Source organism: Nannospalax galili, unplaced genomic scaffold, assembly GCF_000622305.1.
Source record: "Nannospalax galili isolate Female #2095 unplaced genomic scaffold, S.galili_v1.0 scaffold146, whole genome shotgun sequence".
Taxonomy (NCBI): Eukaryota; Metazoa; Chordata; class Mammalia; order Rodentia; family Spalacidae; genus Nannospalax; species Nannospalax galili.
This window is the reverse complement of record NW_008357929.1, coordinates 7,703,151-7,727,481: the sequence shown is the minus strand read 5'-3', so window position 1 is coordinate 7,727,481 and position 24,331 is coordinate 7,703,151. Positions and strand designations below refer to the sequence as shown.

General features: G+C 47.8%; 1 protein-coding gene across 1 annotated transcript; it reads left to right on the top strand.

Annotated features, from left to right (window-relative positions):
• Positions 1-634: 634 nt before the first annotated feature.
• On the top strand, positions 635-21,345 carry Pfas (phosphoribosylformylglycinamidine synthase). The gene is made up of 28 exons (XM_008855753.3): positions 635-723; positions 4,374-4,552; positions 5,517-5,652; positions 7,258-7,363; positions 7,820-8,009; positions 8,128-8,233; positions 8,578-8,718; positions 8,838-8,962; positions 9,117-9,245; positions 10,436-10,567; positions 10,662-10,790; positions 13,530-13,603; positions 13,718-13,874; positions 14,189-14,250; positions 14,388-14,549; positions 14,800-14,925; positions 15,044-15,175; positions 15,459-15,689; positions 15,852-16,032; positions 16,113-16,196; positions 16,416-16,571; positions 16,769-16,888; positions 17,186-17,331; positions 17,431-17,638; positions 17,747-17,838; positions 17,922-18,036; positions 18,676-18,999; positions 19,083-21,345. Exons 2-28 carry the CDS (start codon positions 4,411-4,413, stop codon positions 19,391-19,393), a joined length of 4,017 nt encoding a protein of 1,338 aa, XP_008853975.1. The 5' UTR covers positions 635-723; positions 4,374-4,410; the 3' UTR covers positions 19,394-21,345.
• The last annotated feature ends 2,986 nt before the right edge of the window (positions 21,346-24,331 follow it).

The following is a 24,331-nucleotide window of genomic DNA, read 5'->3' as shown; positions in this document are numbered from 1 at the left end:
CACACCCGGTCTCTGTGATGAACTGTATCCTCAAATTGTGAACCAAAATAAACCCTTTCTTCCTTAAGAGACTTTTGTAAAATATTTTATCACACTAAAGAGAAAATAATATAGCAGATGATAGAATTCAGAGGTAGAGCACTTGCCAAGCATGGGCGAAGTCCTCGGTTCAACTCCCAGTACCCGAAAGGCGTTCCACAGGCAGAAGCAAACAGATCTGTGTAAATTCAAGACTAGCCTAGTCTACATAGTAAGTTCCGGCCAACCAGGGTTACACAGTGAAGCTTTGTATCAAAAACTCCCAACCAAACCAAACCAAACCAAACTGAAAAACCTGCCCAGGCTGTCCTAGAAATTAAATTTATTTATTCACTCAGGAAAGAAAAAAGGGGAGGCAAAGGGAGAGAAGGGAGAGGAAAACTGAATCTTAGGCCTTTTTTTTTTTTTTTTTTTAAGCTTCTTGTTCAGATTCCTGCAGAGTATCTGTCATTACTGAAGGGGGATGAGACAATCGACGACATGGAACTGAATGAACTACTTCCACAAAATCTAATTCAAGACCCAGGTACCACACACCACTTCCTAGGAGGGCGCCCCGCCCCGCCCCCGGTGAAGGGCGTGTTCGTCCTGAAGTGCACCAGTTGGGTCTTTGCTGCGGCGCTTGCGGATGACGTAGCAGCGCGCGAAGATTCGTGGGATTCTGGAGCTGCTGGACCACTTCACGTGAGTAGAACTCCCACGTGCTACCCCGGGCCCTCTCCCTGGTGCTTCTCCCTTGGTCACCCAGTCAAGCGAGATCCAGGCCGCTTCGGTATCCCATCAGGCCTGATTGGGTCCAGCTGGGCCGCGTGCCAGTCCATTCCTCTGCTGAGTGTGCGCCTGATGGGGGGTTGCACATGTGCCACAGCTTTTCCGTGGAGGTCAAGGGACAACTTTGTGGCGTTCTCTCGACCTTTACGCGGGTTCTAGGCATCACACTCAGGTTGTCAGGCTGTCGTGCCAAGTGCTTCATCCCCTGAGCCATCTCGTCACTCCAAAAACCAGGATCTCTATTCTAGCTTATAGCAAATAGAATGTGGTTGTGCAGAAGTGGAATCAGACAGTTAAAAAATCTAGTGCAGCTGGGTGCGGTGATGCACGCCTGTGAACTCCGGCACTTGTGTGACAGTGGCAAGAGTGTGAGTTCCAGGCCAGATAACAACAAAGAAACCAATACATTGATCACTCCAGGTGAGTGATGGTGGCTTAGACTAGAATGAGGCAGTAATTGTTAAAAGGCTGGAGATTTAGGAGATGTTTAGAAATAGATTTGTTGGTGAACTGGGTTAAGGGAAAGAAAAACGAAAGTTGATTCATATTTAATTGTTTTAGTTCTGGGAATTGAACCCAGGACCCGAGTACCTTACACTGAGCCCAATGCCTTTATTTTCAGCTTGAGCAACCTTTTTGATGATGGTAGCGTTTCTTGAGATAGAGAAATCTAGAAGAACAGCAGATCAGGAAAACAACCAATCACAATTCCTGTTTGGGGATGCCAGCAGTACTGCCTTTACTGCCTGGCCTCCTGTTCCCCTCCCATGTATTCAATAAACTGTTCCTCACAAAAGAAAAGGGGGACGGAGAGAGATATGCCTCCTGTAGCCTGGGCTGGCCTCAAACTTACTATGTAGCTGAGGATAACCTTGAACTCCTGATCATCCTACCTCTACATCTGCCATGTGCTAGGATTACAGGTGTGTGCTATATGCCCAATTTTGTGGGGATCAAACCAACCCAAGGCTTTGTGTAAGCTAAGCAAGCACTCCACTGAGTTATGCACTCAGCCTCTATTGACAGTATTTATGACACACCTGTGTGGAGAGGTCATATAAGCATTTAAATTTACCAGTCTGGGATTTTAGGGAAAGTCATTTTGATAAAGTTATAGAATCCTTTGGAAAATATCAAATTGCCATTTTTGGTTGAAAATAGTTGAATGGTGGCAATTTCATTGATTCTGCTAGGTAATGTTTAAAGCACGGGACAGGATGAAGTACTTAAGAGCGCAAGAGAAAAAAGTAATGACAGAGCCCTGGGCACCAACCATTTAGAGGTTGAACAGAAGAGTAGAAGCCAGCATAGGTGACCAAGAAGGATCAACCAGACGATGAAAGAGGTCCAGGAAAATGTGTCATTGATGCCAAGAGAGGAGAGTGTTTGAAATAGGGAATGAATAAATCACATGCTGCTGAGAGGTCTCATAAGAACTGTTCAGTAGCTGGGCATGGTGGCGCACGCCTTTAATTCCAGCAGAGGCAGGTGGATCTCTGTGAGTTCGAGGCCAGCCTGGACTACATAGTGAGATAGGGAGACCCTGTCTCAAAAAGACCAAAAAAAACCCCCAAAACTGTTTAGTGACCTCTGGATATTTTTAAAGTTGTTCTCTTCCCCCCCCCGCCCCCATTTTGTTGTGTTGAGAATCAAACCCAGCACCTCAGGACCCTAAGCATGCAGTATATATCCTGAGTGCCAAGCATGGGGTATGGAGGTCAGAGGATAACTTTGCTTCTCTCGGGTCATCAGGTTTGGGGGTCAAGTGCCTTTACCCACTGAGCCATCTTGTCTGCCTATGGAATTCAGTTTTGAATGAGTTAAGTTTGAGTCATCCAAGTGTAGATGTGAAGTAGGAAACTTCTTTCCCTCCCTCAGGAAGAGATAGTGTACATCTATGTGGCCTGTGTTGGTCTTAGTTTAGTGAATGGTACAGATTAGAAGACTTGAGCTGTGGTTAGAAGGTAGGTGTCTGTGAGCACAAGGCAGTGAGAACATCCCAGAGTTGGTGATAATCTGATCGTATCTGAATAGAGACATAGGGTAGGTGAGTAAAAACATGGTCCTGCAGAGAACCAAGGGGATCAGAAGTTGGAAAGGCCTTTTTGAGGCTTTGGATTTACCTTGAGCAGGAACAAATTTTGAAAGCAGTGAAGCGAAGGGACTATCATTTTACTTCACCAGTCAAGTCTAGCCCTTCTCATCCTCCAGGTTTATGCCTTAGATGCTGCCAGAACAAAGTACCACAGTATGCGTTGCTTATTAACAATAGAACTTCTCATAGTTCTGGAGGCTAGATGGCTGATATCAGGGTGCCAGCATGTTCATGTTCTGGTAGAAACATTTTTGGGTGTCACACTACTGACCTTGTATCTTCATGTAGTAGAAAGAAATCTAGCTATCATGCCTCTTAAAAGGCACCAGTCTCATTCATGAGGGCTTCACCCGCATAACCTAATTCCTCCCAAAGATACCTATCCAAATATTATTATTTTGAGAATTAGGGTTTCAAAATATGAATGTAGGCAGAGGATAAAAACATTCAGTCTGCAGGGTGTGGTGGTACATACCTTTAGACCCAGCACTGTGGAGGCAGTTAGGCAGACCTCTGTGAGTTCGAAGTCAACCTGGCCTACATAGTGAGTTCCAGGACATCTGGGGTTACAGGGAGACCCTGTCTCAAACAACCGCCCCTCCCCAAAAAAAAGGTGAGTCCATGGCAGGCACCATTTAGCTCAGAAAATCCTGCAGAAGTATTGACTTAGTAGCCCTAGTCCCTTGGCCTTAGCCCTACTGGGTCAAGAATATCTGATTTGTTTGTAGTGGTATTCCTACCTTACCTGGAGCCCAAGGATGTATCTGTACATCTGTTTTAGTTTCCTTTCTGTTGCTGTGATAAACACCCTGACCAAAAGCAACTTGGGGAGGAAAGGGTTTATTTGGCTTGTATGACTTCCAGGTCATAATCCATCATTGAGGGCAGTCAGGACAAGAACTCATGCAGGAGCAGAGGCAGGAACCGTGGAGGAACATGCTTACTGGTTTGCTTCCTCTGGCTTGCTCAGCTACCTTTCTTATATAGCCCAGGCCCACCTGCCTAGGTACAGTATTGCTCAGTGGGCTGGGCCTTCCTATATCAATTAGCAGTTAAGAAAATACCTTACAGACATAGCCACAGACAATCTGATCAAGAAAACTTTTCAGTTGAGGATCCCTCTTAAGTAACTTTAGGCTTGTGTTAAGTTGACAACTGAAGCTAACTATGACACTATTGCTCTCCCACATTACCAGTGCTTACTATGCATGTGTTTGCATGTGTGCATGTGCTGGAGGTTGAACCCAGGGCTAAGCACATGCTGTACCACTGAGCCATACCCCCCCCAAACACCTGTAAGGCCTATGTTTTGTAGGATTAGTTAAAATATCCCCCTTGGTTACCTTTTCCTGGTTACTTTATTTTCCTGAATATCCCTATAATTTTCCCCTACTCTGTCCCCAATATCTGGGATATCTTTAAAACTTGAAATAAGTTAAATTTTTTTTTTTTTTTTTTTTTTTTTAAGGAACCTAACTCGGCTCTCCAGAAGGACACCTTCAGAGATGGCCCCAGTCCTGCACTTTTATGTCCGTCCCTCTGGCCATAAGGGGGCTGCCTCTGGACATATTCTTCAGAAACTGCAAGGGAAACTGCCAAAACTTCAGACTGTGGAGACTGAGCTGTGCTACAACGTGAACTGGACAGGTTGGGCCCAGCTCTTGGATTATTTTAATTTTATTTTTGTGGGATTTTTGAGTCAGGCTATCAAGTAGCCTGGGTTGGCCTCAAAGTGTCTATGTGGCTAAGGATGGACCTTGAACTCCTGATCCTACTGCCTCTAACTCTAGAATGCTGGGCTTATAGGCATGGGTCACTACACCCAATGTCAGATGTTGAATTGTTTGAAAATTTTTTTATTATATTTTATTTCTATATATTTATTATTATATATTTATTATTTAGTATTGCATTTTAAGAAGCATATTATTTTTTATTTTTTAAATATTTTAATTATTATTTTATGTGTATAAGTGTATTGCCTGCATGCACGCAAGTGCATCCATGTTGTGTAATGCCTACGGAGGTCAGAAGAAAAGAACACCACATCCCCTGGAACTGGAGTTACAGACGGTTGTTAGCCATGATGTGGGTGCTAGGATTCAAACCCCAGTCCTCTGCAAGAGCAGCCAGTGCTCTTACTCACTGAGCCATCTCTCCAGCATAGAAGCATTTTATTTTTAATGATGTGTATATGTGTGAATATGCACATAAGTTCAAGTGTCCGTGGAGTCCAGAAGAAGCATCGATCCCCTGGAACTGGAGTTACAGTTGGTTGTGAGCTGCCTGACATGGGTGCCGGGAATTGAACTTGGATCCTTTGCAATAGCAGAACATGCTTTTAACTGCTGAGCCATCTCTTCAGCCACCGTTTCATGTACTTGTGTATGTGTGTACACATGTGGGTGCATGTGCCATGGCATACAAGTGGAGGTCAGAGAACAAGTTCTTTCCTTCTGTCATGGGGGTCCCTGGGATCAGACTTGGGTTGTCAGATTTGACTGCAGGTGCCTGTACCCTCTTGCTGGCCACAGGTGTTAGATTCTTGAAGAAGGTGACTTGGTGCCAGGAGTAGTGAGTGTCTAGAGGTGCCCTTGTCCTATCTTTGCAGCTGAGGCTCTCCCAAGTGCTAAGGAGATGAAGAGGCTGAAGTGGCTCTTTGGCTGCCCCTTGTTTCTGGATGATGTTGCCCAGGAGTCCTGGCTTCTTCCTGGCTCTAATGACCTGCTCCTGGAGGTTGGACCCAGGTATGTGCTGCTTTCTAGAGGACCTTGTTCCCATGTTACAAGGTACCTTGTCCCTTTGGCACTCACTACCCACCCCTTCACTTCCATTTATCTCCTTCCCCTTGTGGTCTTTGGAGATTTGGTTTTCCTTTGTTCCAGCCTACTGCCTAACAAGCTATGGAGGTGCTTTCCCTAAGGGGGCAAATGTCTTTGAAGACTAAACTAGCTCCTAAGTATATACTAGAAATAACACCTTACATCCTGAGAAGCTGAAATTGCAGCAGACTTTTTTGTTTTGTTTGTTTTCAGTACTGAGGATTAACCCTAGGACTTTATGCATGCTAAGTAAGCTCTGAACCATTGAGTTGGTTTCTGTTTTCTTTTTTTTGTTTGTCTGTTTGTTTTTTCTTTTTATTTCTTTTTATCTTGCCAAGTTTCCCAGACTGGCCTTGAAGTCACTTTGTAGCCCAGGCAGGGCTTAAACTTGCAGTTGTTCTGTCTCAGCCTCTTGAATAGCTAGATTACAGGTTTACGTATCCAGGCTTGTTAAAAATAACAGCAGTCTTAATACTAGAAGGGCCATTTATTGTTTAATAAACTTTCTTTTTTTGCCTTTTAAATGAGTTGGTTTAATTCAAGGTGATACAGAATTCAAAGTACAACAAAGATGGAACAGCAGGCTCTGGCAGGATTCCGGGCTGGATTTACTTAAAATTCACAGCTGAGGTAGGAGTAAGCTGAATGGAAACTAGAGACGGTGAACTATTGTATAATTTTTTTTTTTTTTCACAAAAGTTTATTACAATGTATAACAGGCTCCAGGACAACACTTTATTCTAGCTATAGGTAGCAAAAGATGTTACGGCAGGGAATCCAGATGTTTAAATAGGAATGGAAGAGGCTTACCATCATCTCAGGTATATGAAGAGCCAGATTTTTTTTTTGGTCTTTTTGAGACAGGGTCTCCGTGTAGCCCCAGCTGTCCTGGAACTCACTATGTAGACCAGGCTGGCCTTGAACTCACAGAGATCCACCTGCCTCTGCCTCCTGAGTGCTGGAATTAAAGGCATGCGCCACCACGCCCAGCCAAGATTTTTTAATTTCACCTGTGGCCAGGGGACCCCCCCCCCCAGGCCTTCACTTTCAGCTTCTCAAGTTTCTTCTGCTCCTCTTTTTGTTTCTGCCTGAAAGCCTAATCCTCCTCATCCATCTCCTTGGCCTACTTCTTGGGCTGTTTCAGGGGCTTCTTCTTGCCACCTTGGCAGCCTGACATGGCGCCTGCGGCCCCTTCCCCAGCTATTTTTTCTTTTTTTGGCCTTTTTGAGACAGGGTCTCCCTGTAGCCCCAGCTGGCCTGGAACTTGCTATGTAGACCAGGCTGGCCTCAAACTCACAGAGATCCATCTGCCTCTGCCTCCCAAGTGCTGGGATCAAAGGTATATGCTACTACACCCAGCCCTGATTGAGTAACTTTTGAAAGCAAATTTTCTTGGTGTGCAGTCTGAGGCAGGAGGCCAGTGGTGAAGAGGTAATGGTAGCATGTTGGCTAAATAGCAGCGGACAAGATCCACCTTCCCAGCTAATGCTCATTAGGACCCTCAAACTAACCATCTGACCCTCTCTTCAGGTTGAACTTCTCTACCCCAGCATCCACTAACATCGTTTCTGTGTGCCACGCTGCGGGCCTAGAGGCTGTGGATCGTGTAGAGACTACCCGGCGTTATTGGCTCTCGGTGAGGCAGCAGGCATTGTGGAAAATCAAGAGGAGCAAATGGACCAGAGATTAGATCATTAACTCTAGGATAAAGTCATGGGAGAAGCAAGGGGAGAGCTTCTAGCCTAGGCCTGCCCTTTATGCTTGCTGCCTGAAGGTACCTGGTTGTGGGGTGAATGGGCCAGCTTAGCTCCTCATTCTAATCTGTGCATCCTGGCATGAACTCATGCCCAGAAGGGGAGTTTTTTTGTAGTCTGAACAAAGCTGCTGCTTGGGCCGGGTATGCATAGCTCAGTGCTAGAGTATTTACAGAGTATACAAGATCCTGGGCTTGAGGGCTTGATTCTTACACTGGAGGAGGAAAAGATGCTATAAATGGTGGCAGTTGGCTGAGTAACTTGGAGAGCCAGGAGTGAACCTTTTCTCTCCATTCCTCAACTCCCCATTCCTTGTCTTCTGTATGTCTTCCTGGTAGTTTGCCCACCGCCCTTCAGCTGAAATGGAGGCCACTGCTCTGGCTGCCTTGCATGACCGGATGACAGAGCAGCACTTCCCTTACCCCATCCAGAGCTTCTCACCACAGAGCACCCCAGCCCCCCTCAATGGCCCCATCAACATACTAGCTGAGGGTCGGCCTGCCTTGGAGAAAGCCAACCAGGAGCTAGGTGAGCAGGAGTCCATGGGAGATGAAGGGAAGGGGCCAGCGTGGTCCAACAGGACTGCAGAGACCTGGAATAGGTAGCCTGAGGCATACTGTCAGCTCCTTTAGGGTTTGTCCCCCAGGTCTGGCTCTTGACTCCTGGGACCTGGATTTCTATACCAAGCGCTTTCAAGAGCTACAGCGGAACCCCAGTATGGTGGAGGTCTTTGACTTGGCTCAGTCCAATAGGTGAGGAGAAATGGTATTGTCCTGATCTCTTAGCCCATGGAGATTAGAAGGGAAGACCACAGGGACTCACCTTCCTTGTTCTACCTTGCTATAGGGGCCTCCTAGGATCTGTTTGAGGGCCTGAGCTCCTTACCCATCTAGGTGTTTACCTTTAAATCTTGGTTTTATCTTTATTTTCGTTCTGGATAATCTACAATGGCAGAATGTGTGATAGTTTTCTGGAAGGTACTTTGACATCTAAGTATGAATTGGCTGTGACTGTTGTTGGATGCTGTTGAGAAGACACAGTCCTGAGGAATTACCCATGCTTTTGAACTGCCTTCCCCTCCCCATGTCACCCCCAGTGAGCACAGCCGACACTGGTTCTTCAAGGGCCAGCTCTACGTGGACGGGAAGAAGCTGGCACACTCCCTGTTTGAGTCCATCATGAGTACCCAGGCATCCTCAAACCCCAACAATGTCCTAAAGTTCTGTGACAACAGCAGGTTGGCTGTGCCCTGTGCTGGTGTGCCCTTGGGTCTGAGGGGAGAGAGGCCTCGGGACAGTGGTTGGGTTGGCATGGCTCTTGGGAAGAACACAGGGTGTAGAATGACTGTCTCCATAGTGCAATCCAGGGGAGGGAAGTTCGATTCCTACAGCCTGAGGACCCTACACGACCAAGCTGTTTCCGGCAACAGCAAGGACTTAGACATGTTGTATTCACAGCAGAGACACACAACTTCCCCACAGGTGAGCTCTGGGTCCCAAGGTGCATAGGTGAGCTTAGAGGGTTCAAAGGCCCCAGGCCATAGGCTAAGCCTGGGTTGTCCTTATTTCCATGGGGGTGATCAGGGATGGGGTTTGTCTAGGTGGCACCCATATCTCCGTCCCTTTTTCTCTGCAGGAGTAGCCCCTTTCAGTGGTGCAACCACAGGCACAGGTGGCCGCATCAGAGATGTCCAGTGCACAGGCCGTGGGGCCCATGTGGTGGCTGGTACTGCTGGCTATTGCTTCGGAAACCTGCACATCCCAGGTTCCATTTCCTTCCTTTCTGCCCACCTTCCCTTCCAGATTCTTTGTCCTGGAAGGCATCACCTATATCTCTTAGGTCGAAGGGTCATCTGGGTGCCTTTACTTGGGAGGGAGGGCTTCAAAGTAGTCAGCTTTTTGCTGACTAAGATCAGAAGCAGTATAAGCTGGGTGAATCAGAGATTGCTACACTGGGTTTGCAGACTGTTGATTTTCTTTAGAAAGTTGCATCCACTCAGCCAGAAAACATGAGACTGGATTATCTTATGATCAACCCTGGCCCTCAAAAATCTAATTTCTTAGAAAAACGTTAAGAAGGACCTGGGGAGATGGCTTAGTGGTTAAGTCTCTATACTGCTCTTGCAGAGGACATGGGTTCAGTTCTCAACACCCATGGAAAATGGTTCACAACTGCCTACAACTCCAGGTCCAGGGGATATGATGCCCTTTTCTGAACTCTGAGGGCACCTGAGCTCACACATAAACATAGCCACATAGACATACACATATGCCCATAATTAAAAAAAAAAAGTTGAAAAGAAAACTATCTGGGTGTGGTAGTGAATGCCTTTAATCCCAGTACTTGGGAGCAAGAGGCAGGTGGATCTCTTTGAGTTCAAGGCCAACCTGGTCTACATAGTGAGTTCCAGGCCAGCTGGGGTTCCAGGGAGACCCTGTCTCCAAAAAACCAAACCAAACCAAACAGCAACAAAAAGCAAAACACATGCTATAATTTATAGTCATCTATTTTACTCTTTTTGTTATAAGGAAGGAAGGAAGGAAGGAAGGAAGGAAGGAAGGAAGGAAGGAAGGAAGGAAGGAAGGAAGGAAGGAAAGAAAGAAAGAAAGAAAGAAAGAAAGAAAGCAGTCTGATCCTAGATGATCCTAGGGTTGGTGTGTGTAGGTGTGTAGCTGTGTGGTAGAGATCTTACTTAGCACGTGCAAAGCTCTGGGATTGATCGCTAGCATTATTAACAGATAAAAAGTAGCATAATTAAATAAGTCCTATCATGCAGTGAGGAAAGGCTAGCTTTGGAGGTGGGAAGCAAACCAGTGCTTACCTGCAGGTTCTGTGCCTCCACATTGCAAGTACACAGGTGGTCCTTTATAGACAAGCACTGTACTACTGAGATACAGTCACAGCTCTTGCTTTCTGTTTTTATGGTGTATTCAATTTTTATTTTTTCATTTCAGGTTACAGTCTGCCCTGGGAGGATCCAAGCTTTCAGTATCCTGGGAACTTTGCCAAGCCTTTGGAAGTTGCTATTGAGGCCAGTAATGGAGCATCTGATTATGGCAACAAATTTGGGGAACCAGTGCTGGCTGGTGAGGCTGTGGGTATAGCAGGAAAAGAAACACCTCCTAGAGGGGCTTGGACAGATACTAGAGGACTTATATCTTCCTCTTACTCCCACACCAGGATTTGCCCGCTCCTTGGGTCTCCAGCTCCCAGATGGTCAGCGACGTGAGTGGATCAAGCCAATCATGTTTAGTGGGGGCATTGGGTCCATGGAAGCTAAGCATGTGGGCAAAGAGCCCCCAGAGCCAGGTAAGATGTGCCACCTTTCTCTGCATCCAGCCAACACACGGGGCAGCCAGAGAAAGTGAATCGTGAGGACATTATAGGGAATTGTTTCTACTTTCCAGGCTCCTGTTTCCTCTCTCCAGAATAGGTTGTCAAAAGAAGACTTTTCTGTGAGGGAGAGTGCTCTCAGTCTTTGCTGCCTTTGTCTGTTCCCCAGTATACTTATGCATGGCAGGGGCCCTCACCCTACCTCTGTTTAGTCATCACAGCTAGTATTAATTCGGTTCCTTTATGCTGGGAACTTTAATCTACTGGCTCAATTCAACAGAGCAAAAATTTATTGAGTACTCACCCATTGTGTGCTGGGTACTCTGCTAAGAGCTGTGGTAGAATCAGAATGAAAGTCTAGGTACTGGACGCACAAGATGGCTCAGAGGATAAAGACACTTGTCAAGCAAGCCTGATGACTTGAATTTGATCCCTGAAACCCTTGGTACAGGTGGTGGTGGGGTTAAAGAATGATTGCCAAGGGATGCGGGGATGCTTGTTGTGTTTCTCTCTCTCTCTCTCTCTCTCTCTCTCTCTCTCTCTCTCTCTCTTTTCTTTTTGAGACAGGGTCTCCCTGTAGCCCCAGCTGGACTGGAACTCACTATGTAGACCAGATTGTCTGGATCTCGCAGACAGACACTTGTTTTTGCTTCCCTAGTGTTGGAATTAAAGGTGTGTGCCACCATGCTTGGCTTCTCTCTCTTTTTTGTGAAAAGGTCTTACCTAGTTTATGTGGTGCTAGGGATTGAACCCAAGGTTTCAAGCATGCTGGTCAAGCACCATACCAGCTAAGCTATATCTCCATCCCATCCTTTTGGAATTTGAGCCATGTCACTAGACATCTTTTTTTTTGTCTTTCTGAGACAGGGTCTCCCTGCTGGAGCCCCAGCTGGCCTGGAACTCACTATGTAGACCAGGCTGGCCTTGAACTCACAAAGATCTGCCTGCCTTGGCCTCCCAAGTGCTGGGATTAAAGGCGTGCACCACCACACTCAGCTATCTTTTTTAATAATTTTAAAAAAAGTTTATTATTTCTGTGTGTGTGTACACCTGTGTATTATGGTACATATGTGGTGGTTAGAGGACAACTTTGGCCAGTTGTAGCCTTCTGTGTTAATCACTCTATTGCATGAGGAAGCTTCACTGGTGAGAGTTGAGAGATGCATTAGTGTTCTCTCTCCCCTCTTCTGCTATGTTCTGTGAGCCTTAGGTATAGAGGTTCCATTGTAAATGTGTCACTTTAGGGCCGGACATCTCTGGATACTTATTCTCTGTGTGTGACTAGTTGTGGAATTCTGTAATAGTCTCTCCATCTGCTACAAAAAGAAGTTTCTTTGATGAGTGGTGACAGGTAACCTCAGATACATTTTGAGTTCATTTTTTCCCTCTACGTTGTATGTTGACCTCCAACTTCATTCTTTCACATGTGGATATCCAGTTGTTTTAGACCTAGTCTTTAAGAAGATTATTCTTCCTGGTTGAATCATCTTCACATTCTATTCAAAAATCACTTGAAGGACTAGGGATATGGCTCAGTGGTAGAGCACTTGCCTGGCATGGTTGAAACCCTGGGTTCAATCATTAGCTAACACCAGAGGAGAACAAAATCAATTGGTTATGGTAGTGGACGTGTATAATCTTAGCACTTGAGAGGTTGAAGTAGGAAGACTTTTCAGTTTGAGGCCAACCTGTATCAAAAAAACAAAATGGGCTGGGCATGGTGGTGATTGCCTTTAATCCCAGCACTCAAGAGACAGAGGCAGGCACATCTCTATGCGATCAAGTCCAGCCTAGTATACATAGTGAGTTCTAGGACAGCTGGGGCTACAGGGAGACCCTGTCTCAAAGAACAGAATGCAACAAAAACCAACACTAAAATAAGAGGGAAGGAAGTAAGATCATGTGGCAAGGCTGTGGGTATAGTTCAGTGGTACAGCACCTGCCTGGCAACAGGTGCAAGGGCCTGGGTTTGATCCCCAGTTTACGTACTACACAAACACCCATAACCACAGTCAGCTGACTATAGACATGTGAGTTTATTTCTAGATGGACAGGTTTGTTTTTTTTTTCAGACAGGGTCTCCCTGTAGCCTCAGCTGGCCTGGAGCTGGCTATGTAGACCAGGCTGGCCTTGAATTCACAGAGATCCACCTGTCTCTGCCTCCCAAGTGTTGGGATTAAAGGTGTGCACCACCACATATGACATTAGCCTTATTTTTTTTTATTATATTTTAATAGTGTGTATATGTGTGCACATACATACACACACATACATGTGCATGCATGTGGAGGTCAGAGGACAACTTGTGGGATTGGAACTGTTCCTTCTACCTCATGGGTTCCGGGGATTGAACTCAGGTCATCAGGCTTGGTGGCAAATGCCTTCACCTGCTGAGCCGTCTTGCACCCCTGTCCTGTTTAGTCTTACATTATTTCCATTCTGCACTGTTTAATCTTTATATATAGGTGATTTTTGTACTAATGTGAATAAATCTATATGAAGAATTTTCTTAAATTTATTTTTTCAAGCAGAGAATAGATGCATTTGTAATTTTAGTTGTTACACTGTCCTCTGTTGAAGTTGTATAGTTGCTTCCCCTTCTGTCTAGTGGAGTGTTGTGGTCCTATTCCCCTCAGTTAGTCCTCAGTGCTGCCTTACTTTAACAGCCTTGGTGGTAGCTTCCCTAGGTTCTGGTTCTATCCTCCTTCTTTGCAGGGATGGAGGTTGTAAAGGTTGGGGGTCCTGTCTACAGGATTGGAGTTGGGGGTGGAGCTGCTTCGTCTGTGCAGGTGAGTGAGAATAGCTATGGAGGTAGACTCTATGATATCACTAGGTCCCTTGTTGAGGTGCATGGGGGGAGCTCCCAGCCTCTTTGAGCCAAGCTATGCCCTATGGTTCCCCAGGTGCAGGGAGATAACACCAGTGACCTGGACTTTGGGGCTGTACAGCGGGGAGACCCAGAGATGGAGCAGAAAATGAATCGAGTGATCCGAGCTTGTGTGGAAGCCCCAGGAGGAAATCCCATCTGCAGCCTCCATGACCAGGGTGCTGGTGGCAATGGTGAGGGAAATGGTTGAGACAAGGAAATGGGTCTACCTAGTCTCCTGCCAGATTTGGTTTAGGGAAAGGCATTGAGCATCTGCAGGCAACCACCCAGCTCTGGGTCTTCTGTTCTTCATCTTCTGTGTGCTGGACATGGTCAGGGATGGAGGTGGTAGAGCCTACTGCCATGGGATGGCAGGTAGCAAGGCTACAGCAGCAATTCGTACAGTGACACAGAATTAGATACTCCTCTGGAGACCAGAGACTGTGCTTTGTTCTCCTGGAGCTGACTATGACCAGGTTTCTGCTTCTCCCTGCCATTCTTTCACCAGGCAATGTCCTGAAGGAGCTGAGTGACCCAGCAGGAGCCGTCATTTATACTAGCCGCTTCCAGGTGGGTGAGCCTCATTCTGAAGCCTGGCTCTCCACCCTTCCAACTTCCCCTCCCTATCTTCTCCCCATTCCTAGCAGCATTGTGAGGTGAGGCAGTTCCTGCTGACCCTTCTTGTTTCTCCTGCCATGTTTGTACAGTTAGGTGACCCAACCCTGAATGCTTTGGAAATCTGGGGGGCTGAGTACCAGGAATCAAATGCACTTCTGCTGAGGCCCCCCCACCGGGACTTCCTGAGTCGTGTCAGTGCCCGGGAACGCTGCCCAGCTTGCTTTGTGGGCACTGTCACTGGAGACAAGAGGGTAAGTTGGCCCCAGTGATCAGAAGCAGACTCTATAGGCAGGCTGGAACTGCCGGGGTATATGGGCTGAATCGGGAGGGAATGAGAGGCAGGTGTAAGAGGTGTGGGGAACAGTAGGAAGGTGGTAGGGAGAAAGGAGGTACTCCACAAGGAAGCCAGGCAGGACAGGAGCATTTTTGCAGTGTTCTCCAGGTGCATTCCCTGCTGGTATTCAGTCTCATTCTCTCTGGGGGCTGTCTCTGAGTCCACAGATAGTACTGGTGGATGATCGTGAGTACCCTGTGGGACAAACTGGCCCGGGACATGCCTCCCAGCTGCCTCCACCAACCCCTGTGGACCTGGAGCTTGACTGGGTTCTGGGCAAGATGCCTCAGAAGGTATTCAGGTTACAGGTGGGAGTGTGTTTTCCTGTGGCCTTCTTGTCACATCCCTTTCCCCTACCTCTGTGCCTAGCCCTCCCCAGGTACTCACACTCAGGCCACTCTTCCGTTGCAGGAATTCTTCCTCCAGAGAGAACCCCCTGTGCTGCAGCCTCTGGCCTTGCCCCTGGGACTGAGCGTGCGCCAGGCTCTGGAACGGGTTCTAAGGCTGCCTGCTGTGGCCAGCAAGCGCTACCTCACCAATAAGGTCCTCCTTGCATCCTCTCTTGACCACTCTGCCCCCTGCATCTTTCCCTGTCATTCCACCCACCCCCAGCTGACCTAATTGGGGTTCCCTAGGCCCTGGTAGTGAAAGGGTCGGGGAGCAGGGCATCTTCCTTGCTGGCCTATTCTCCCTGCTACCCACCTTCTGTGTGCTCTTGTCTGTAACTGGGGGGAGAGCCAGGCCTCCCACTTCACTTGGAGGCAAGTAGATGAACATAGGCATGCCCTGACTCTTGCCCTCTTTCCAATTCCACCTGGTTACATAGGTGGACCGCTCCGTAGGTGGCCTTGTAGCTCAACAGCAGTGTGTTGGACCCCTGCAGACTCCTCTAGCTGATGTGGCTGTTGTTGCATTGAGTCACCAGGAACTCATAGGGGCTGCCACAGCTTTGGGAGAGCAGCCAGTCAAGAGCTTGCTGGACCCTAAGGTTGCTGCCCGACTGGCTGTGGCCGAAGCCCTCACCAACCTGGTGTTTGCTCTGGTCACTGATCTCCGGGTAAGCTCTTCACCACCCCCAGCCTCTATCCTGGAGCCCAGGCCTCTGAGATAATTCTGTATCCATCACTTACTTTCCCTCTTGCCCTTCATTGTATGCACATAAGCTCCTAGGCCCTATGCATCTGTCTTTCCTTCTAATGCCATGTCCCACTGTTCCTAGGATGTGAAGTGCAGTGGAAACTGGATGTGGGCAGCCAAGCTCCCAGGCGAGGGTGCAGCTTTGGCTGATGCCTGTGAGGCTATGGTGGCGGTGATGGCAGCATTAGGTGTGGCAGTGGATGGTGGCAAGGATTCCCTCAGCATGGCTGCCCGGGTTGGCACTGAGACTGTGAGGGCTCCTGGTAAGGTTGGAGCCCTTGGGAGAGAAGAAGAATCTCTGGTCCTGGGCTGGAGCCTTGCTTAGTTACTTCTTTCTTGGCAGGATCGCTGGTCATCTCAGCCTATGCCGTCTGTCCAGACATCACAGCCACTGTGACCCCAGACCTTAAGCATCCTGGAGGAAGAGGTATGTCTTCATCCTCTTTGTCCTTGCTTTTGTGTAAACCAAATAAACCCTTTCCTCCCCAAGTTTGTATTGGTCAGAGTGTTTTGTCACAGCCCTGAGCTCATTTCAGCCCTGAGCTTTACTGCTTCCTGGGGCTAGCATTTGGGGGTATCTCACTGTATGCTGGGAACAATTTGAAGAGGGATCCTGAGCTGCTCTTCCCCTGTTCTCTCTCTCCAGGTTGCCTGCTCTATGTGCCTCTGAGCCCTGGGCAGTACCGGCTTGGGGGCACGGCTCTGGCCCAGTGCTTCTCCCAACTTGGGGAGCAGCCTCCTGACCTAGACCTTCCTGAGAACCTGGTGCGTGCCTTCCACATCACTCAGGGGCTGCTGAAAGGTGAGTGAGGCTCTGGTGTTTGTGGTAGCAGTCATGTTGCAGGCACTTGTTTCCTGAACAAGTGAGCATGGGGTACTAGGGACACAGGGCCTTCTCTCATGAGTTCCTCCCCTTCTCACACATACTACTGGTTCTCCAGATGCTATGGAGCCATGAACCTCAGCCTTAGGTGTCTGAACTTTTCCTTCTTCCTCCAGACCGCCAAATCTGCTCAGGACATGATATCAGCGACGGAGGCCTTGTTACCTGCCTGCTAGAGATGGCCTTTGCTGGGAATTGTGGGATAGAGGTGGATATACCTGCCCCTGGAATTGATGGTAAGGAGCTTGGGGTCTAGCCTCAGGTCTGGGCTACCTTTCTCACTTGTAGACTTTCTGGTATAGAATATGGTATCTCTGACCCTTTCTTCTGAGTCTTCAGCTGTCTCCTCCATACTGTCTTCTGACCTCTAAATTGGATGGCACCTATCATGCTCTAGATTATGTCCCTCTGAGACCTCTCAGCCCCTGTTGCAGCTTCTTTGATGCTACCCCACCCCCTCCCCCTAGACACGACTGGGCCTGAGTCCCTGGAAGCATTGTAGTCAACCTGACTCACCCCCATTGCTCTTGCAGTGCTACCTGTGCTGTTTGCAGAGGAGCCAGGCCTGGTACTGGAGGTGCAGGAGCCAGACCTGGCTGGAGTACTGCAGCGATACCATGGTGCTGGCCTATGCTGCCTGGAACTTGGCCACACAGGCGAGGCCGGGCCCCAGGCCATGGTGAGGAAGCCAAAGAGAGTGGTGCTCATATGGTCCACCCTGCTGGGCATCATGAGGTCACCCTTTTTCCCTGCCCTTAATTGGGTTTCTCCTTCCCAGGTCCGGGTATCAGTGAATGGGGCTGTGGTTGTGGAGGAGCCTGTCAGGCAACTGAGAGCCCTCTGGGAGGAGACGAGTTTCCAGCTGGACCTGCTGCAGGCAGAACCATGCTGTGTGGCAGAGGAGGAACAGGGCCTGAAGGAGCGGACAGGGCCCAGCTACTACCTACCACCCACCTTCCCCATAGCCTCTGTGACCTGTGAGCCTGGTGAGGGAGTGTACACTAAAGACCTGGATGCTTCAGCTTGTCCCAGAAAAAGTAGCTGGGATGTTGGGATGGGTAGGTAGCCCTTTGGCTCAGAGACACTTTTTCCAGGTGGTCCCATCCCCCGAGTTGCCGTATTGCGAGAAGAAGGCAGTAATGGAGACCGAGAAATGGCTGATGCCTTTCACTTGGCTGGGTTTGAGGTGAGCATGGCGACCAGTAGAGCTGAAGGCCTTGATCTAGCCTTGGGTTTTATGTCCTGACATTTTCCTCACCATCCGGCTAGGTGTGGGATGTGACCATGCAGGACCTCTGCTCTGGAGCCATCAGGCTGGACACTTTCCGCGGTGTGGCCTTTGTGGGAGGCTTCAGCTATGCAGATGTCCTGGGCTCTGCCAAAGGTCAGTATGTAGACCACCATCTCCATCTTCCTATAAAGATGCCTTTGGCTCCCTCTGCCTGGGCTGAGGACTGGTCTGTCATTCCCACAAAGTCGGGCAGAGTACTTTGGTTCAGGGCCAGATGCCACCAGAAGGACTGAGAGCATCTAAAAACAGGCAGATGGGCCTTATAGGGCCGTGCCAACCTGACTTGAGCAGATCTTCCTATAGACAGCCAGATATTTCAGTTTCCAGAGAAGCCAAAAGTTCAGTTTTACTGTGTGTGAATTTTTTTTTTTTTTGCTTTGAGACAGTTTCATGTAGCTCAGGCTGACCTCAAACTAGAATTTGTCCTCCCTCAGCCTTCCAAGAACTGGGATTTACAGGAGCGAGCCACCCACATGCAACTGAAATTTTACTTTTGAATCTTAGACAACTAAGTAAAATGTTTTGAAAATGTTCTGGCATAGCATAAAGAAAATCATGGGCCACCTATCAGGCTGATTGAAGCAGATAAGGCTGCTTCTTCCTTCAGGCTTGCCCGAGGCTCCATAGAGTGGCACTGCTTGCTGGAATGGAAGAGCAGATGTCTCCCTTCATTCCCTGCTTCCCCTTGTCTCAGGCCTTCTACATCTCACCCTGACTTCCCTGTTCTTTTAGGGTGGGCCGCTGCCGTGACCTTTAATCCACAGGCCAGGGATGAGTTGAAGCGCTTCCGAAAGCGCCCAGACACCTTTAGCCTGGGTGTGTGTAATGGTTGTCAGCTGTTGGCTCTGCTGGGCTGGGTGGGAGGCAACCCCAGTGAAGAGCCAGAGGAGGCCAACCATGATTCCCAGTCAACACAACCTGGCCTCCTGCTCCGCCACAACCTATCTGGGCGATTTGAGTCTCGCTGGGCCAGTGTCTGTGTAGGGCCTGGGCCAGCCCTGATGCTTCGAGGGATGGAAGGCGCTGTGCTGCCTGTGTGGAGTGCCCATGGGGAAGGTCAGGCTGGGAAAGGCAAGGGAGGGTCTGAGGGCTGGGGCTGAAGGAACTTGGCAATCACTTTCCTTCTCCTTTATTTCCAGGTTACATGGCATTTTCTTCTTCTGAACTCCAAGCCCAGATAGAGGCCAAGGGCTTGGCTCCCTTACGTTGGGCAGATGATGATGGGAACCCGACAGAGCAGTACCCCCTGAATCCCAATGGGTCTCCAGGGGGTGTGGCTGGTGTCTGCTCCCAGGATGGGCGCCACTTGGCTCTCATGCCACACCCTGAGCGGGCTGTGAGGCCTTGGCAGTGGGCATGGCGACCCCCTCCCTTTGATGCTCTAGCCACCTCTCCCTGGCTGCAGCTCTTCATCAATGCCTGGAACTGGACCCAGGAGGACAGCTGCTGAGCAGACCACAGCTCATCTCTGAGTGTCTGCTGCCCTCTTCCCCATTGCCTTCAGGAGTACCCCTACCTGATCTCCAGAAGCATCTTGGACAGACAAGAGCTGAAGTGCTAGAAACACCTCAGCTGCTTTGCTCATTTTAGCTTTGCACTGCTATAGCTGTTCTCAGTTTCTGAGTTCCAACATGGCTCACTGTTCTTGAGGCCAGCAAGCAGCCCCTGATAGTGCAGGGTGTTGGCAGGGCCCTCCTTCCTAGTGACCACTACCCTATGCCTCATTTCCCTCATTTTGAGATCTGAGAGATGTCTTATGTCCCCCTTTCTTATTTTGATTTTTTGAGACGGGCTTTTATTCTGTAAATAAGTGTCTCTTGCCTCAGCCTCTTGAGTCCTGGAATTACAGGTGTGGGCCATCATGTCTGGCACTGATGTAGTCGACGGACAGTGCATACCAGCCCCTTCCACCTCATTGTTCCCATCTGAAAAGAACAGCTTTCAGGATTCTGTTTTGGATATGCTCTGTTGGTTTTAGGAATTATTGTATGCAAAAGTGTCACTGACAGAATTTCTGGCCATGCCTAAGGCTGACCTGGTGCCAGCCTCTCTGACCCACATTCCTGAAATTTGCTTCTCCTAATGTAGCAACTGCTTTTCTTGTGGTGGTTGGCACCTTCCTCCTTAGAATGGAGCCCTTAGCTTATTGGAGTACTACCTCTTATCATTCATTTCTGTAACTGCTCCTTGATCAGCTATGGTGCCAAGCAGCAACACTGCTCCCATGGAGTGCTTAGTCTTAATAGAATTAAAATAATAGCTATGGGGCTAGAGAGAAGACTCAGCAGTTAAGAGCACTCGCTGCTCTTGCAGAGGACCTGGGTTTGATTCCCAGCACCCACATGGCATCTGTAACTCCAGTTGCAGCACCCTCTTATGCTGGCATTGCGTGACAAGGTTGCACTTACACACATGCAGGCAATACACGCATACACATAAAAATAATAAAGCCAGGCGTGGTGGCACATGCTTTTAATCCCAGCACTCAGGAGACAGAGGCAGGCGGATCTTATGAGTTCAAGGCCAGCCTTGTCTACATAGTGAGTTCCAGGACAGCTGGGGCTACAGGGAGACCCTGTCTCAAAGAAGAACCCCCACACACAAAATAATAAAATACTAAAAATAGTATCTGTATGTTGTACTACCAAGCCAAGTAGGTGCTAGATAGTTTATATGTGTCTGAATTCTCATCAAAATCAAGAAAGATACTTGAAAGCCCTTCTCCAGTTAACAAAGGACAGTTTAAACTGCCTGGTATTGGACATACAACTTGAAAGGGACATCAGTGAGCCCTGCCCACCCAGCTGCATCTGTTTCCAATCATCTTGTGGCCACATTTCCTGGAAGTGGCTGCTCTTGATGACAGCCATCTCCATCAACCTTTGCTTTCTTCTCTCACACAAATATGTTTAGAAGTCACTTTTGTTGTACAACTGGAGTCAGGTGGCTCCTCAAAAGTTCCACATCTTGATTAAAGGGGTTCCCTAAAATTGGAGACTCATCTTGGATCTCTAGGGCATCAGGGTCTGTAGGCAGAGGGAGGGGGAGCACTTGTACCTCTGGTAGGAAGTAGCACCCCAACAAGATAATAATGAAATGGTGTTAAATTGCAGGCTGAGGTTGGGGGTGCAACTTAGTGGTAGAGCACTTTCCTAGAATGTGCTGGCCCCTGGGTTTGATCTCCCTGCAGCATCAAAAAAAGGATGGGGTGTACAGAAAGTCAGATTTTCCTTTTCTCTTATTGCTTAGTAAAATTGCCTGTTTTGAGCAGAATAGTTCTAAGGATTTTTTTTTCATTTAAGTTTTAAAAAATATATTTATATTTTTATGTGTACGTGTGTATTGCCTTCATGTAGGTAAGTGCACCTGTGTCGGAGACTGTCGGAGGAGGACAGAAGAGGCTGTCAGATACCCTGGAACTGCAGTTCCAGACAGTTGTTAGCTGCCATGTGGGTGCTGGGATTCGAACCCGGGTCTTCTGCAAGAACATTCAGTGTTCTTAACTGCTGAGCCATTTCTCCAGCCCCGAAGTTTAAAAATTTTTAAATTGAGCTTTTGCACATTTTTGTTTGTCCTTTTGAAACCCTCATATGGCGCAGGCTGGCCTTGAACTCAATATGTAGCTGAGGGTAGCCTTGAATTCCTGGTCTTATTTCTACCTTCCAAGTGCTGGGATTGTAGGTGTGTGTTACCTACCACCCCCCAACCCTCTGAGTACCATTTCTGACATGAACATTCCCTCCTGAAGCTATGAATGAATATATATTTTAAACCTGGGTTTGCAGGATGGCTCAGTAAGTAACAGTGCTTCCACCAAGCCTGGTGACCTGAGTTCAATTCTTGGGACTCACATGGTAGAAGAGCTCATTCCCAAAAATTGTCCTCTAACCTTCACACAAGGGTCATGGCATATTTGTGTACACACAAATAAATGTAATTGAACCTAATGTCACGTGTGATTTGAAGGTTAATATAAGACTTAAGAGATCGGCATTACTAAGTGCTTGATGTAAAAGTATAAGGCTGGCTCATGAGGTAGCCAATGGCACTGCTTGTGGTTTACATCATTCCTCAATTAGCCAAACTCCCATTTTGTTCTCCACCTAAGTCTCTTGCATGATTCTGGGTTGTTTCAGTGACAACCCTGAACTTTCCTCCAGTGCCCTCCATTCCTATATCATTTTGGATTACCTATACCTGACCATGTGTATACTTTCCCTCTTTTTGCTGCCTCACAGACAACAGGACCTCTAATAAGTTCTTTCCTCCAATGATCTCTTTTTCTCTCTTTTGTCCAACTTCATTCAGTACCCTTTACTTGACCTAATATCTTTTTTGTTTAAATATTTTATTATTATTTTTGGTCTTTTTTGAGACAGGGTCTCCCTGTAGCTCCAGCTATCCTGGAACTCACTATGTAGACCAGGCTGGCCTTGAACTCAGAGATCCACCTGCCTCTGCCTCCCAAGTACTGGGATTAAAGGCGTGCACCACCACGCCCTGCTTAAATATTTTATTATTTTTATTTTATATGTATTCATGCATTGCCTGCATGTAGGTAAGTGCACCTGTATTGTGCAATGCTTTTGGAGGACAGAAGAGGCTGTCAGATCCCCTGGAACTGAAGTTATGGACGGTTGCTAGCTGCCATGTGGGTGCTGGGATTTGAACCTGGGTTTCTACAAGAACAGCCAGTATTCTTAACTGCTGAGGCATCTCTCCAGCCCACACTTTGACATAGATTTTTAAAGGTTTCTCCTTAAGAGTAGCCTTAGTGGGTTGGGTTTGTAGGTGGTTTGGCTTTGCTGCTCCCCCCAAGCATTTCCCCCTTTCATTTCATTTGTTCAGTCATTCAGGGTTACAAGTTCTTGTCAATGAAAGGAACTAACTTGACTGACACTGGGGTGATAGACAGGTGTACCAGTTTATCTTTCTCTGTCTCCCCCAAACCCCAACCTGGTAGATCATTAGTATTGCCTTTCACACAAGGTTCACCCCATCCAGGCAGACATGGGCTCATGTAACATCTCTCTGATCCAGCTTCAGTAGCAGACAGGGTGGGACAGAGGGCTATGAAACTGGAACTTCACTTGAGCCTGTCCTCTGGCCACGTTAGAGGGACGTTGACTTGGAATAAGTGATTTCTTTCTCCTGCCGTTCAGAGGCAGCTCCTTGTACCTCCAGAACTCTTTAACAGCAAAGGTTTCTAGAGGTGAGAACATGTCACAGTTTGCTTTTATAAAGGGCAGGAAGGGATGTGGTAGGTCTCAGAGGTTAGACAGGGTGAGTTAAGGAGCTGCATGAATGGAAATAAGTCTGTCTGGGATACAAAATCCAAATGAGAAACAGACCAGGCAAACACCTAATGGAACTAAGGAATCTGGACAAGAACCTAAGAACATTAGGAAACCACTTGAAGGGGCTGATGTAGGGGACAGATGTGAACAGATTTGTGATTTTGGTGTTTTGAGGCCTATACTGGCTTCAGACTTGCTATGTTATTAAGAATGACCTTGAGCTTCTGATCCTCTTGCCTCCATCTCCTGAGAGCTGGGATTACAGGAATGCACCACACTGGTTTGGTTGGTTTTTCGTGTGTGGTATGTGTGTGTGTGCATGCTCAGACAGGTTCTCACCCTTACCATATAGCTCTGACTGCCCTGGAACTTGCTATATAGACCAAACTGGCCTAGAACTCTCAAAGATCTGCCTACCTCTGCCTTCTGAGTGCTGGGATTAAAAGCCTGGGCCGCTATGCTTAGTTTTATGTAGTGTTAGGAAACACATCCAAGACTTCATGCATGCTAGGCAAGCCTCTGAATTGAGTTATGCTTCCAGCCCCAGATTTGGGAGGTCTGGTATGAAAGCTATACAGTGACCACACAGAAATAGTGCTGGCCTGGGTCAGTGGTGGCATTGGAGATGGAGAAAAATGGAAGGATTTGAGAACCAGTGAAGGGTAGAATCACCAGGAAGTAGATGTGAAAGGAGATTGGGGTGGAGTGGATAAGAAAGGAGATGAGGGGAAAAGAGAGCAAGCCAGTAGTGAAGCCTAGAGCCCAGGCTTTCCTCCTGGACCACAGGGTACACAAACATTTCACTAATAGTGAGAGGAACATGGTGTGCTTTGCTTAGGAATTGTTGAGTCTGAAATGTCAGTGAAACACGCTGGTAGAGATATTTAGGAGGCAGTCAGGAGGGATGTGTACTGGAAATGAGGTTTGAGGTACTGGAATGTAGATGGATGGATGGGGAAGAATGGGGTGAATGTGCAAATCTGGGAGCCCGGCATTGAAGGGCATGGCAGAGAAGGAGTGAATAGCCACTATGGTCAGGTCTAACCGGTAGAGTGGCTTTCCATTGCCTGAGTATCCTGGGATGCCCTGGA

What these genes read in the sequence shown, in the direction of transcription:
- Pfas (XM_008855753.3), top strand. Translation starts at nt 4,411, where the DNA reads ATGGCCCCAGTCCTGCACTTTTATGTCCGTCCCTCTGGCCATAAGGGG. An exon ending in CTCCTGGAGGTTGGACCCAG is followed by an intron (nt 5,653 to 7,257) that starts GTATGTGCTGCT and finishes CCCTCTCTTCAG; the next exon opens with GTTGAACTTCTCTACCCCAG. An exon ending in TGGGCAAGATGCCTCAGAAG is followed by an intron (nt 14,926 to 15,043) that starts GTATTCAGGTTA and finishes CTTCCGTTGCAG; the next exon opens with GAATTCTTCCTCCAGAGAGA.